The sequence below is a fragment of the Gordionus sp. m RMFG-2023 genome, chromosome 1 (assembly GCF_954871325.1).
Source record: "Gordionus sp. m RMFG-2023 chromosome 1, tfGorSpeb1-WG-v2, whole genome shotgun sequence".
In the NCBI taxonomy this organism is placed as follows: domain Eukaryota; kingdom Metazoa; phylum Nematomorpha; class Gordioida; order Chordodea; family Parachordodidae; genus Gordionus; species Gordionus sp. m RMFG-2023.
Window position 1 is genome coordinate 44,699,126 of NC_088775.1, and position 15,184 is coordinate 44,714,309.

At 29.4% G+C, this 15,184-nt stretch overlaps 1 protein-coding gene across 1 annotated transcript in view; it reads left to right on the plus strand.

The window, feature by feature from the left end:
- Positions 1-15,184, plus strand: part of LOC135931869 (uncharacterized) — a 49,735-nt gene that overhangs the window by 22,875 nt on the left and 11,676 nt on the right. The window contains exon 5 of the mRNA XM_065469173.1: positions 10,483-10,552. Within this exon, the coding sequence (XP_065325245.1) occupies positions 10,483-10,552 (70 nt within the window). The remainder of the gene's footprint in view (positions 1-10,482; positions 10,553-15,184) is intronic.

The window sequence follows — 15,184 nt, forward strand, 5'->3', positions numbered from 1 at the left end:
AATAATCGGCTCTTCTAACTCCATAAAAGCTGTTAATACTTGATGACGGAGACTCCATCTCGGGACAAGCTTGCACTTTCTTTCTCCCTGTTGGACAAAAAATTATTATTTGACTAGAAATATGAAAATGGTAGATAAATATTACGCCACTAGAAATTTGAAAATAATAGATAAATATTACACCAATGAAAACTTGAAATCGAAATTAATTGATAAAATAACTTAATAGATGAGTGTGATAAATAAATGTAATTAAATATATATTTAATATGAGATAGGAATAAATATTAACAAATATAAATTAATATAAATATTAATATTTTTGAAAAATATATCCGGCATCTGCATTTTTTGGCTCTGGGGGCCGCTGCATACGCGCCTACCTATACCTCCTTTAAAAATCTTTTTAGGCATTAAATAATTTTCCTAAAGTTGTTAAATATTTTTTTATTTGTGGTGTATTCCTCTAATTATAGTATCATCAAAAAAAAATTAAAACCATTTTAAAATATTTTAAATAAAAAATTTAATTTGCAAGGCAAAATTCTCCTACCCCCCTCCCTCCCCCATTTATAAACGCTGTGGAATTAAGAATTCCTATATTTTACCCCTAATACAAAATTTTGTAGAAAAAACTTTTATATCTTAAAATAAAAATTTGCTGGAAAAAACTTTTTTAAAATATCTTAAAATCCCCCCCCCCCCCGAAAGTGGCATTAACCGTTTTTTTATCTTCGAGATTATATTTTTGGGGAATTCATTCTCTTTTTAATGTTATATTTCCTTATTAGTTTTAAATAAAGTTAATAAAAAATAAAATATAAAAAATAGTCAAGTGTAGTTTAAATAATAAGTTGTAAGAAATTAAGCTAAGTTTATTTAAGAGTAAGTTTGAGGTCTTAGAAAGTTATTTTACGGTGTAAGGAAACTTGGCTCACCAAATATTTTGAAGTTGTTTAATATTCTTGCATGTTTGCTTATTACAACGTGTACAAAATGAAAGGACCTTTTCTATCTTGAGAAGGTTAAAAACTTATTTACGAAATATTACTTCCAAATCTCGACTAAATGGGTTAACTCTGTTAAATATCCGCAGAGATTTGGTTCCAACTACTAGTGTTCTTAAAAAGTCGAGTTCTTACGCCTTGCGAGTCGTAGTCGTAAAAAACGGCTCCGACTCAAGCCGATCAAGGAGCCGCATGAGCCACTCACTTAGTCGGTACATGTAGTCTGCTCGCTTAGTCGACTAGCTGGGTCTGCTCATTTTTTTTGTTTTTTTATAAAATCTGGTAAATTAAATTTTGGGTTACTGATTAATTAGTACAAAATTATAATAAGAATATTCATGTCGTAACTAAAAATGGCTAAGGACCCGAATTTGGCTTCAAGGATTATATACCTAATTTTTATAACATAAAAATATAATTTATATTGTAAAGATGTTAAATTAAAATTTTAGTGAAGATGTACCATAGATAAGTGACAATTGTCATAATCGTTGTTTTTAAAGTTTTTCGAATTTTTTTGACGTAAATGGGCTAAAATAAGCATTGCTAACATGTTTAAATAAAATTTTAGTGAAGATGTACCATAGATTAGTAACAATTGTCATAATAGTTATTTTTGAATTTTATTAAAGCAAGTAGGCTAAAATAAGCATTGCTAACATGTTTAAATAAAATTTTAGTGAAGATGTACCCTAGATAAGTGACAATTGTCATAATCGTTGTTTTTACAGTTTTTTTATTTTTTTTAACGTAAATGGACTAAAATAAGGATTGCTAACATGTTTAAATAAAATTTTAGTGAAGATGTACCCTAGATAAGTGACAATTGTCATAATCGTTGTTTTTAAAGCTTTTTGAATTTTTTTGACGTAAATGGGCTAAAATAAGCATTGCTAACATGTTTAAATAAAATTTTAGTGAAGATGTACCATAGATAAGTGACAATTGTCATAATCGTTGTTTTTAAAGTTTTTTGATTTTTTTTGACGTAAATGGGCTAAAATAAACATTGCTAACATGTTTAAATAAATTTTAGTGAAGATGTACCATAGATAAGTGACAATTATCATAATCGTTATTTTTGAACTTATTTGAATTTTTTTAAAGCAAGTGGGCTAAAATAAGCATTGCTAACATGTTTAAATAAAATTTTAGTGAAGATGTACCCTAGATAAGTGACAATTGTCATAATCGTTGTTTTCAAAGTTTTTTGAATTTTTTTGACGTAAATGGGCTAAAATAAGCATTGCTAACATGTTTTTTAGTGAAGATGTACCCTAGATAAGTGACAATTGTCATAATCGTTGTTTCTAAAGTTTTTTGAATTTTTTTGGCGTAAATGGGCTAAAATAAGCATTGCTAACATGTTTAAATAAAATTTTAGTGAAGATGTACCATAGATAAGTGAAAATTGTCGTAATCGTTATTTTTGAACTTTTTTGAATTTTTTTAAAGCAAGTGGGCCAGCGTCGCGGGAGGGGTAGGAACAGTTTGCATCCTATTTTTTTGAGGGGGTAAGGGGTAAGCTGCTCCAATGGGGGTAGGAAAAATTTTTTGGGGGGTTATCTATTAAATTTTGAGATGAAATAGGACAAAATTTATTGCTGTAAAAATTAATACTTTTATTATAGTATTATAATGCAATTCATCGACCAAATCTCTATATTGCAAACAATCATACACATTGTTTTCCAAATAAACTATCCTTTTAAAAGGTTTAGATATTTTAGCAAGCTCATAATGCCATAATAATTAATTCATTGTAAAAATGGAGGTTTTAATTGAATTTATTATCTAAAAAATAAATTCTTTATATTCACAAAATATCGATAGTTGGTAGTAGAGATAGATTAATTTAAGTTATCCTTTATAAATTCTTTGAAAAGAGTATCAAGAAATAAATAAATAGGTAAAAATAATGATAATTTTTAGGGGGGTAGGCAAAGGTTTTTGAAGAAGGTTTGCATCCAGTGAAAATCCTGTCATGTAGACGCTGAAGTGGGCTAATGGATTTTAATTCGAGTTATTTTTATACATTATTATAATATAAAGTGTAGGTTATTTTATAAATAAAGATTATATATAGTAAAAAAAATGCGTCCTTATTTTTTTTTTTTTTAAATTTATAAATTAGTTTTATCAAAGTCAGATATAAAATAAATGTTTTAACTAAATGGTCTTTAATAAACAAAATTATATGTACTAGGATTTTGTAATGAACTAAACTATCAAAAATGAGAAGAAGAAAATTGAGAAAAGGTCAAAAAATTAAAGATTAAAAATGAAGAGATTTAAAAGGTTAAAAATGAATGTAAAAGATTATAATGAAAACATCATAAAAAGAATATTGTATGTATAATGAAAAAATAACAGAATTGTTAAAAAAAATGGACCTACAATTATAAATTATTTTTAAAAATACAAAAGAATTATCAAAATGAGAAGATAAATAAATTGAGAGAAGATATAGTAGAAAAATAAAAGTAAAGAAAATCGCAAAAAGTTAGAAATAAATTGGGAAAAGATACAGTAAGAAAAAAAACGTAAAGAAATCGCTAAAATTTAGAAATAAATTGAAGTTTAAGAAAAATTGACAAGAAATTTAAAAAAAAATACGATTTTCCTTTTTTGAATGGGAAACCCTGTATCTAGAGTATAACTTCAATGAAGTTTAATTTAAACATGTTAGCAATGCTTATTTTAGCCCATTAGAAATTCAAAAAGCTTTCAAAACAACGATTATGACAATTGTCACTTATCTAGGCTACATCTTCACTAAAATTTTATTTAAACATGTTAGCAATGCTTATTTTAGCCCACTTGCTTTAAAAAAATTCAAAAAAGTTTAAAAATAATTATGACAATTTTCACTTATCTATGGTACATCTTCACTAAAATTTTATTTAAACATGTTAGCAATGCTTATTTTAGCCCATTTACGCCAAAAAACTTTGGAAACAACGAATATGAATGACAATTGTCACTTATCTAGGGTACATCTTTACTAAAATTTTATTTAAACATGTTAGCAATGCTTATTTTAGCCCATTTACGTCAAAAAAATTCAAAAAAACGATTATGATAATTGTCACTTATCTATGGTACATCTTCACTAAAATTTATTTAAACATGTTAGCAATCCTTATTTTAGCCCATTTACGTCAAAAAAAATCAAAAAACTTTAAAATCAACTTATGACAATTGTCACTTATCTATTATACATCTTCACTAAAATTTTATTTAAACATGTTAGCAATGCTTATTTTAGCCCATTTACGTCAAAAAACTTTTAAAACAACGATTATGACAATTGTCACTTATCTATGGTACATCTTCACTAAAATTTTATTTAAACATGTAAGCAATGCTTATTTTAGCCCATTTACGTCAAAAAAATTCAAAAAGCTTTAAAAACAACGATTATGACAATTGTCACTTATCTATGGTATATCTTCACTAAAATTTTATTTAAACATGTTAGCAATGCTTATTTTAGCCCATTTACATTAAAAAAATTCAAAAAACTGTAAAACAACGATTATCACAATTGTCACTTATCTAGGGTACATCTTCACTAAAATTTTATTTAAACAAGTTAGCAATGCTTATTTTAGCCCACTTGCTTTAATAAAATTCAAAAAGTTCAAAAATAACTATTATGACAATTGTCACTTATCTATGGTACATCTTCACTAAAATTTTATTTAAACATGTTAGCAATGCTTATTTTAGCCCATTTACGTCAAAAAAATTCGAAAAACTTTAAAAACACTAATGAAATGATTATAGAATTTTCTGAGTGGAAAAATAAACATAGGGGCAATAGGAGGTCTTTGACATAATCTTGGTTTTCTTTTCATAAAGAGAACCGTTCTTTACTAACGATTTTATTAATTGAAACAGATAAACCATAAAAAGTTTTACTACATGATATTAGATATTGAACTATTTTATTTTTCTCCTCTTCATCAAATACATTTTGTTTATTATCTTGACCTATCTCGGGAATAGCGCCAGCCATTTTATATTTTCTATAATGTTATAAAATTTAATAAAAAATTCACCCAAAATTTACCAAACGTAGTAAATTTTTATACTACAATTCGAATTCACCGATTAAATTGATTTCAGTATCAATATCATTGGAATAATATTTTGCTAAATATTTAATTTTATCAATAGTTACATCAGAAAACGAAGAAGAAGGGTCTTTAGGTAATAAAATTTGAAGATTGCTAAAGACTTGTTTTTTATCTATATCTATGAATGGGATGAAAATGGATATTTTATAATATTCTTCAGTTGAGTCAACGTTATATTACATATCAATAATTGGCTAGGTGCTAGACGGGGTTTAATTAGTGTTATTCCATAAAATTTAGCTTTCGATTCAACGTCTAGATAAATATTATGAAAATATTCATCTACATTCATTCTTATTGTATTTACCTGTTCATATACATTTTCACCAAATCAATAACCTGAACCAAATCTAAATTTGGTTTTTGTAAATCTCTACAAAGTAATGAGCTATAGGAAAATAATTTATTATTGCAACTAGCAGCTAAACTCTGATTGAATTTAATAATGGTACTTCTTAAGACACATTACTATCTTGCCATTTAGTAATTTCATGTAAAGATATTCTGATCACCAGTTCTGTAAATGCCGAAACTGAATCATGACGTATAACCCATTGTGTCACATATTTTTAATTTTTGATGATGAATTTCTGGTTCATGAATCAAAACATCTGACCGCTTCGGATATTTAAAAAAATATAAATTTTGGATATAATGGCTAAATGGCTAAAAAAATATTTTATATATTTTATTTTATAAAATACCCATGACATTGCTTATAGAAGATAGAGCACATGAACTGGATATTGCTAATTCAACGAATGAGATGCACAGTGAACATATATAGCGGATGGATATTTTTTTAAAATATGTACTTTGACCATTATAACCTTGTCCTCGCATTAAATTTATATTTAGCTTATATTTCTATAAATTTAACAAAATAGTTTGGGCGAGGGTTTCCCCATCATATCCACAACTGGTATAAACTGTAAAAATTCTTTTAATATTTGTATATCACCTATGATGTATAGTTTTTTAAAATTGATATATTTGCAAAAATTTGACTGAAGGGGGGGGGGGGGTTAAAATTTTTATTAGCTTAAAATGATATTTATGAAAACAGTCAAATTTGCGATGGGGTCGGGGGATCTTCCCATTGGTTACGCTCCTGTATCTAATTGATTAATTATGATTTGAATTTGATCAAATATTATGTCATGTCAAAAATATATATATGAAGATTTAATTTGCAAGATATTTATAATATATTTCGATAATATATATTAAATTTATAAAATATATTTTAAACTGTAATAGATGTTACTCTTCTTCATGACATATCATTTTCATACAATTTTGTTGCTTCTTCATATTCCCTATGGTGAAAAGTTTCCTATCGGAGTTAATATTTAAGCATTACCTATCAATCTGGAACTTTCCCAATTATTAAAAAAAATAGAGTTTTAACTATTGTCCATTTTGTCATGTTTAAACTTTTAATTTTTTTAATATAACCTAATAATGTTAAGTGAAATAATTGTAATTTTCACGTCTATAACATGCCATAACAGATAAAAATTTAAATAGCTAAATAATATATATTATTTTCATCTCCAAATATATCATAAAACTATTTCTTTGCAATTTTATTCACTCCGGAAACGCCACCGATTTTTTTCATGGCGGCGGCGTTGCGTGCATAATTTTTAGAAATTCATTATATTATATATTAAATTATTATTTAAATATGATTTGTATGCTATTGGCATATAATAAAATAATGTATATCATATACATTTATTCATATTCATACATCATATTTCAAAATTACACAAACATTAATACATATTAATTTTTTTTATGGAGTTAAACGTTTCACCCTAGTTTGGTTATTTTCACCTTTAATTGATGTTTTTTGAGTACTTTTTAATGTATAAACTTAATATATAACTGATTTATGTTCATATTTGTTTCATTTCATCTCTAATTATGTTAATATTTTAATATCTTTTTAATGTATAAAATCTTATAGGGTGAAATTATGTTTTGATATACTGCTTAGATTTATGCCATTTGATTCTATAAACAATAAAGGAATAACTGATTTTCTAAAGGTCTGAAATTTAAATAAAATGATTATTAAAAAATAAATTGTCTAAAAGAATAAAAATATTATATTTGATTACTCGTCAGAATTGCCTGATAAGACAACCATTAGTCGGGGTACACTAGATGATGTTTATTCATCTAAGGCGCATTTTTAAATCTGATTGATTCTGGATCAAAATTCTCTTCTATCACTTTATTTATGGACAGATCACTTCAAGTCCAAATTATATCACGTTTAGTCTTCGTCATAAATGAAAATTTTGTTTTAAAATATTTTACCCTGGCAACTAGAAAGGTGACGCAAAAGCATACAGATGAAATCATATCATCTGAGATCGATAGTATAGAAAAGGAATTCCATATAAAAAAAACAAAATAATAGAGATGATAACTCATGCTGGGGCGAATGTCAGAAGAATTATACGATTGGGGGATTATTAGCATTATTTATACTTAGGGCATGGACTTCAAGTCACAGTTGATGACATAAAAAAAGTTGACAGAATTAATATTTTGAAAAATCATTTCAGCCCTCAGATATCAAGTAGCTGATTTGGTGAAATTGAGGATGAGCATTGTAAATGTTTTCGATCAATTTATGAGACAAACCATATTTTGGATTTTGATGATTCTGATCCATACCTTAATGAACATTTTGATACCTCTGGTGAGGTTGATAATATAGATTGCAGCATCAACAGATCTAATTAATACGAAAAGCTTTCAAATTAAATTGCCCTACCCGCTGGCACAGCATATTAATTATGTTGAATGTATCCGTATTGTTAACAAAATTTCTATAAATAATGTTCTAAATAAAATAGGAAAACAATCCTTATAACTAATGGATATGAATTTTACACATTATTAAATCCATTTAAAGAATCGGTGGACTTTCTTTCCTCCCAGAAAGGATCAACAATCAATTTAAGATATTTATTTCGCAATGAAATAGAAATACTTACAAATCAATAAATTTGATTGCTCAGATATCATAAAATATGCAAAAAAAAGCTTGACCATTTCCAATTACCGAATTTCAAGTAATTATATTTATATTATATTTTTATTAATAAAATTATATTTTAAACATTAGCTATTAGCGATCTGATCCGAGATTTCAAAATCTTAAAATTGTTTCAGAATATTTAAATTCGAATTCTACATCATTGCAATTAATTAATTAGACTTTTAAAACTTTTAGAGCATGATAGAAATGCACAGAGTGAGATTCAAGTTGAAGATAATGGGCAAACAACCAGTTCATATATAGCTAAAATAGCTCGTAAACATTCCCTTCTAAGTAACGATTATAACAACATAGCAATATAGAGCAAGAATGTCATATTTTGCTCAGCCAACATATTATAGCAGAAGAGGATGCACTAACTCTTTGGGAAAAAGTGACTGGAACTTCCTAGGCTTGTTAATTTAGCTAGGAAGGTTTTTGTATACCTGGAACTAATACATCCAGCGAAATAATTTTTCCCATCTTTGGATTAATACTCAATGCAAAAAAGGCATCTTTTTTCCCTAGTATCTTGATAAAATACTATTTATTCATGACAATTATAAATTTACTAAATCTGATTTCTAATTTACTATATTTCTTACTCTATATTTTGCTTGCATTCCAAATTTATATTTTAATTTGTTTTAATAAATATCAATAGAATATTACTAATATGTGTTATTTATTTGGCTCTTATGTGTTGTTTATGTGACTCTGATCTGAGTAGAACTAAGAGTACCCAAATAAATTATAAAAAATGTAATGAATTTAATTTAAAAAATTTTAAAATAAATAGCACGCAGCGGCCACAGCTAATTAATCATAAGCAACCAAATCGACCCGCCGCCGAAAGCCGCTAAAAAATTTTAAAAAACTGCCGTCAATTGAGGCTTCGGTGCACAGATCTACTTTTAGAACAAAATTTTATTTTCTAATCGTTACTGGTTTTAAAATAAAATTCGCTGAACCGACAGTCTTTTGCGCCGACTAGCCCTGGTCTCTCCTAAACAGGACAAAAATTCATAATTTTGAAGTTTAGTTTCAGTGCAGAGTATGTAAAGTTGGGTGCGTGAATCCTATGTCATAAATGATTGCTATTTATTTTAGTTATAATTATAAATTGAATATTATAAAAACAAAGCATTATAGTTATATATGAAAATCTGAAGAAAATTCCACTTGATTCGACTAGCCCCATCGATTATCCGACTAACCACGGGGCCAGGGCTACTAGGTTCACTAAAACACTTCTACTACAACTTATATTGAGAAATAAATACTAAATATTTAAAAAATATAACAGTGTATATTTAGGTAAGGGTTTAAAGGTATCGATTGGTATTTTGCAAGACCTTTTGCCATTAATATTTTCGGAGCTATGATGATGACACATAAAATGCAATTCACAAACTATGAAACTTTATAAAAAATAATATAAGCTTTTTAAAATAAATATATGCCTAAAACTAGAAAAGTACAAAAATTTAACATGCGATTTCATTCAAATTTTAAAACTTCTGAAAGTTTTAAAACAAATCGAATTTTTTAAAAAAGATTTTGGACTTATCTAAATAGCATTTTAGAATTTTTATACTCCGTGCCGTTGCCTAAAAATTATCGGCTAGCCTGGAGGCGCGGCTCATCTCCATCGGCAGCAGTTCCTGCCTGGAGAAAATTTCCGGTGAGTAGAGCCGACGTAGGTTTAGTCATTATTTAAAAAAATTAACTTATGTATATTTTTTAAAATATTGCATTCATTTTCGGGGGATGTATTGAATAATTTTTATTTCTTAATTAAAATAATATTTAAATTTTGGCTCTCCCTATGCGTAGGTACCCTAATAGCAGGGTCTTAGCGTCATTGGTTAAGAGTTCTACATCCTGAATAATAATACATACTAAAGGACCAAAGCTGGCCCTTGAAAATTTTCTATCGGATTTTTTGGCCCAACCTGGTCCGTAATTATTTATGCATAGGCCGTAGATATATTATATAATATTGTCTGACCAGGCCCATATTTATTTTTTATATAGGGAAAGAGATAAATTTACATAATTATCAGCGTTAAAAACATTTTCAAAACTTCGGGCCGATCTCTAATATATATTTCTTTTTAGCTTAGATGACAAAGTTGATTTGATATTTGCTAATACATAGTTAAAGTAAATAAGAAAAGAAAAATACAAGTAAGAAGGGGAAAAAAGATTAGGATAAATAAATTAAATATGAATGGAAAAATATTAAGCATAAATTTATTTATTTTTCCAGCGTGAAAGATGGATTCAGCACATTTTTCTTAGATTCTAATGGGCTCGTCATCAAGCATCTTATGGACAAAGTTTAATTGATTTTAAAAATCAGAGATGCGCTGATACCATTTATATATATTAATATGTAGTTTATTGGAAAAAGCAAAGTTATAATTTATCATTTTTTTCCTCTATCGGTTGAGAAATTTATAGATCAAATTATGATGACTTAAGAATATCTTTTTTAAATTTATTTGGGATTATCATTTTTGGGTATTGGCTGAAATTGAAAATATCAAGCAATGTAGGTATAACGTGTGAAAGTGATCTGTGAAATTTCAAAATCCCAGTATGGGTTGTGAGATTTTTATATAAATTGGCTCCAAATTTTTTGAAGCAATAAATCTAAAGTAAAAATTTTCGTGACATGAATTTAAAATTATTAACGATATAGTATAGAGATATTAATGGTATAAACCCTGTTTAATTATAATCTATGTTTTAGAATAATACTTTAATAATACTTTGCAAGATATATATTGTTTCATTTCAAGAGCTCATCTTAATATTTTTAGATTATTAGGTCGAATAAGGGGAGATATAAACATTCGAGATCTGCCGGACCTATTTTTAAAAAAAATAGCGTTCGCGCTGGATCGGGCCTAATTTTCTTTAAAAAAATTCTGGCCGTGTCGGGCCATGGAAATTTATTTAAATATATCTATTTATCAATTTTATGTTGAATTTTTTTCTATAAATAAAATATGTGATTTTATTTATAGAAACTAAACGCCATATGACATATATCTTTTATTTTGAGCAATTATAATATTTTAAAAGAACTATTTTCTATTTTTAAATAAATTCGGGCTGGGCCGGTAAAAATTTTTTTGAAAAAATTTCTGGCCGGGCTTGAAAAATTAGGCCCGATGCAGACTAATAAGCAATAAAGTAAAGGATATAATATAATTTCTATTTTTAATATATATAAATTTAATTGCATATAATTAAATAGTCGATTATTTATAATTGCTTCCTGAATATTGTCGTGGGGTGGCCACTATGGTGAGAGTCTACATTACCTACCCTGAAAATCTGGGATCGAATCCATGTATGTATATTTTTGGTTTTTTAAAATATTTTAATTGTAAATCTGATTGTTTTGACTTTTTATTTATTTAAATAAAACTAGGTATAATATCTAAAAACCCGATGCAGCTTACTCTGGACTTTATTTTATATCTAATCTTTATTTTATATTTCTAGTCTGTATTTTATACCAAAAGGTGTCTGGGTAGATAGGGTTCAGAAAATGCATAGGCTCCAATCAATAATCATGAGTGTTTCCTTGACTATATATAATATTAATATTACTATTATTTATCATTTGTAATAATTGGAATTTTAGTTTAGTAATATTGAGGAAGGGAAAGGATCCTTACTAACATTCTAATTTATACAATAAATTGCAATACAAGTTAAGGTTAATTGAGTAAGTCTAAAACAGAAAACTCCTATCTCATAGCTATCCAGAGGAGTCTTAACGTTTCCTCCTCAGATTTTCTATATAAGGTACATCTTTCGATCGACGTTAATTTATTTACAAAAAGTTGCATGCAATAGATAACTGAGCTTCTAAATGACAGAAAATTTACTAGAGGCAAATCCTCATTAAAATTCTACCCTGCATTAAAAATCAATACCCGCCCCTATGTAGACTGATCCTTTGATAAAATTTCTGTTTTTGCCAATTGTAGCTCCGACCATTACCCTGGGTTAGCGTATCTGGTACTCTGCCCATTGGTTTTGTTGCCGGGCTATACGCCATTGATGTTCATGATATAGTCTTCTAAATGCTTGGGTAAATGTTTGACTCTAATGGGTCGAGCGTCCCCTTGAACTGGTCTTGTTTGTTCTATATTATTTCCTCTTCCCCTCCTGTAAATAGTAACGGTAGGACGTCCGCCTTGCCCATCTATTGCTGATGGTGTCAGTTCATTTTGATCAATCTACACGAGCCGGGCCATATTTTAATTTTTTTAAATATACTCAAATTTTTTTTTAAAATGTTCAGGCCGGGTCTGAAAATTTTTTTAAAAAAATATCCGGACCGTATATTTTAAAACCATATATTTGAAATCGCCATTATTAGCTATATAAATCAAATAATAGTATATTTTTAAAAAAAACCATGCCGGGCAGAGCCGGGCCGAAAATTTTTTTTAAAAAAAAAAATCTGGGGCCTAGCAAATAGTACCTCTGCAGGTATCTGATTTTGATTATTAATCTTTGCTTTCAGGACTTCATTCGAGGATCCTTTTTTTATCCGATTCAGGTGTCTTCTTAATTTAGTGTCGCCTGCGTTTATTCTAAGTCAAATAACTTCTTTGTCTGTGATCACGCCTTTGCCCCATTTATTTTCTTTGAACGTTTTAAACCATACTTTATCACCGACTATTCGTTCTAGTAGATGATATAATTTCTTCAATGGATTGTCGCTTATGTTTGTAGGTTTAAGTAGAAAATGGTTCTTGTCGTGTATGGAAACAACATTTTTCTAGGCGGAATGCCCGTTGTAGCATTGGATGTGTTTCGATAATAAAATAAAAACCTTTTCAGGGCAATGTTTTCGGCGACTTTATTATTCTCCAAGCTTCTTTTCACGTGCGTCTTAAACGTCCTTATCATCCTCTCCGCCAACCCTAAATTGCTGGTGGTATGCCGACATCAGTTTGTGTTTCCCGTGATTTTGCAAAACTTTTGGAACAATTTACTGGTGAAGTGTGTGCCATTACTCGTCACAATTTGTTCAGGTAACCCAAACAAGCTTATAGTTTGCATCAATTCGATGACAGTCTGTCCAGCCGAGATGGAGTTCATCGATTTGATTATGGGAAACTTGCTGTAAGCGTCCACTATCACCAACCAATATTTTTGAAGAAACAGCCCTGCTTAATAGATATGCACTCTTTCAAAGGGTTTATTAATGGCAATCCAAACGTGTTGTATGTTTTTTGGATTGTCTGCCCAAACATTGCATGAATCACAATTCTTTTGTCGTTGTCTATGTTGATGCCGGGCCACCAGATGTAGCTGGCCAATAGTTTTGTTCGCTATGCTCAATCTGTTTTCCATGAAACTGTAAGTTTTATTATGTATGACTTCACCTTTTCTTATATCACTAATGACGTACGTGATCTCTTTATTATTTTGAGTCCCAAGAACAGCTTTATCGGTATGTCCCATAGCTCCTCGCATGATTCGTCATCTTCCATCATGTGCACCTCTTCATTGTCTGCAGTTAAATGAAATCTGGATAAACAATGGGTGCCATGTTGAGCTTGTCCAATCTGTGGACTATCTTATAATCGTGATCCACTTATAGTAAACCTCGTCCCAATGAGATATTCTTGTAATCTCATGACGGCGAAGATTATAGCCAATACCTCTCGTTCTTGTTAGTTGACCTCAACCTTCAACAATGACCACGAGGCAAAAGCTATAGGCCCTTCCTTACCGTCTTCTTCTATGTGATATAGCACTGCTCCCATTCCTTATTTGGGTGCGTCTGCCGAAATGCCAATAGGTAGGTTGGGGTTGAAGGAGTTTAATGTTGGTGGTTGACTAATGAGCAATTTTAATTCGTCGAATTTTGTGATTTTCGTCCCAAGACCATTTTTCTTTGTTCACTATTTTGTACAATGGATCAGCTAGGTTGGCTAAGTTGTTCAGAAATTTGCGGTAGTAGCTTGCCATTCCCAAGAACTTGGCAAGCTTCTTTAGATTTTGGTTCGGGCATGCTGGTAATAGCTTAGATTTTGTCATCATTCGGATGTATGCCTTCTTTGTCGATGTCGTGGCCTAAGAATCGAATCCTGTCCTTCATAAATTTGCTTTTGAAAAGGTTAGGTGTTAATCCGTTTTCGAATTCTTTCAAATACTTTTTTGATGTTTTTAATATGTTTTTCGTCACTACTACAGGTGACTAGCAATTCGTCAATATAGAAAATAACATGTTTAAGATCGCCAAAAATCTGGTCCATAATTTGTTGAAAGATGGCTGAGGCTGTTTTCTACGAACGGTAGCTTGGTGAAGCGAAAGTGGCCCTTGTGGGTAGAGATCATGAGTAAATCCCTGTCTTTTTTATAGGAATCTGCAAAAAACATGTTAAAGTCTATTTTAGTGAGTTTCCTGTCCTTGGCTAATTTCGCTATCAGATCGTCTATGCGCGGTATCAGGTATTTAAAATCCTCCAGAGCAGGGTTTTTGGTGTCTTTAAAGGTAGCGCACAACCTAATGGTGCCGTCTCTCTTGAAAACAGCTGTCAGTGGACTTACCCATCTGACTTGAGATACAGGCTCTATAAAATTATCCTTTAGCCAGACGTCCAACTCACGAGTCATTGCGTCATTCCGGGCATAGGGCTCTAACATAAGGGGTATGATTTTAGGCACAACATCATGTTTCAAATGAACTTTCACTTGCCTGATAATTTTGGGTTTGTTGAGACGTGTTGACTCAAGGTCTTTTTTCATTGTTGAAGTCACCTTATCGAGATCATCGTTTACATTACCCACAATGAATTTTTTAAATATATTATTGAAGGCGTAGAATCATACACGTCCTAACACCGCTGAATATCAATGTTGATGCAAGTGGACACCGGCACCAGGTACATTATATTACAGAGGCACACAGCTAAAGCTGTAGGGATAGCCAC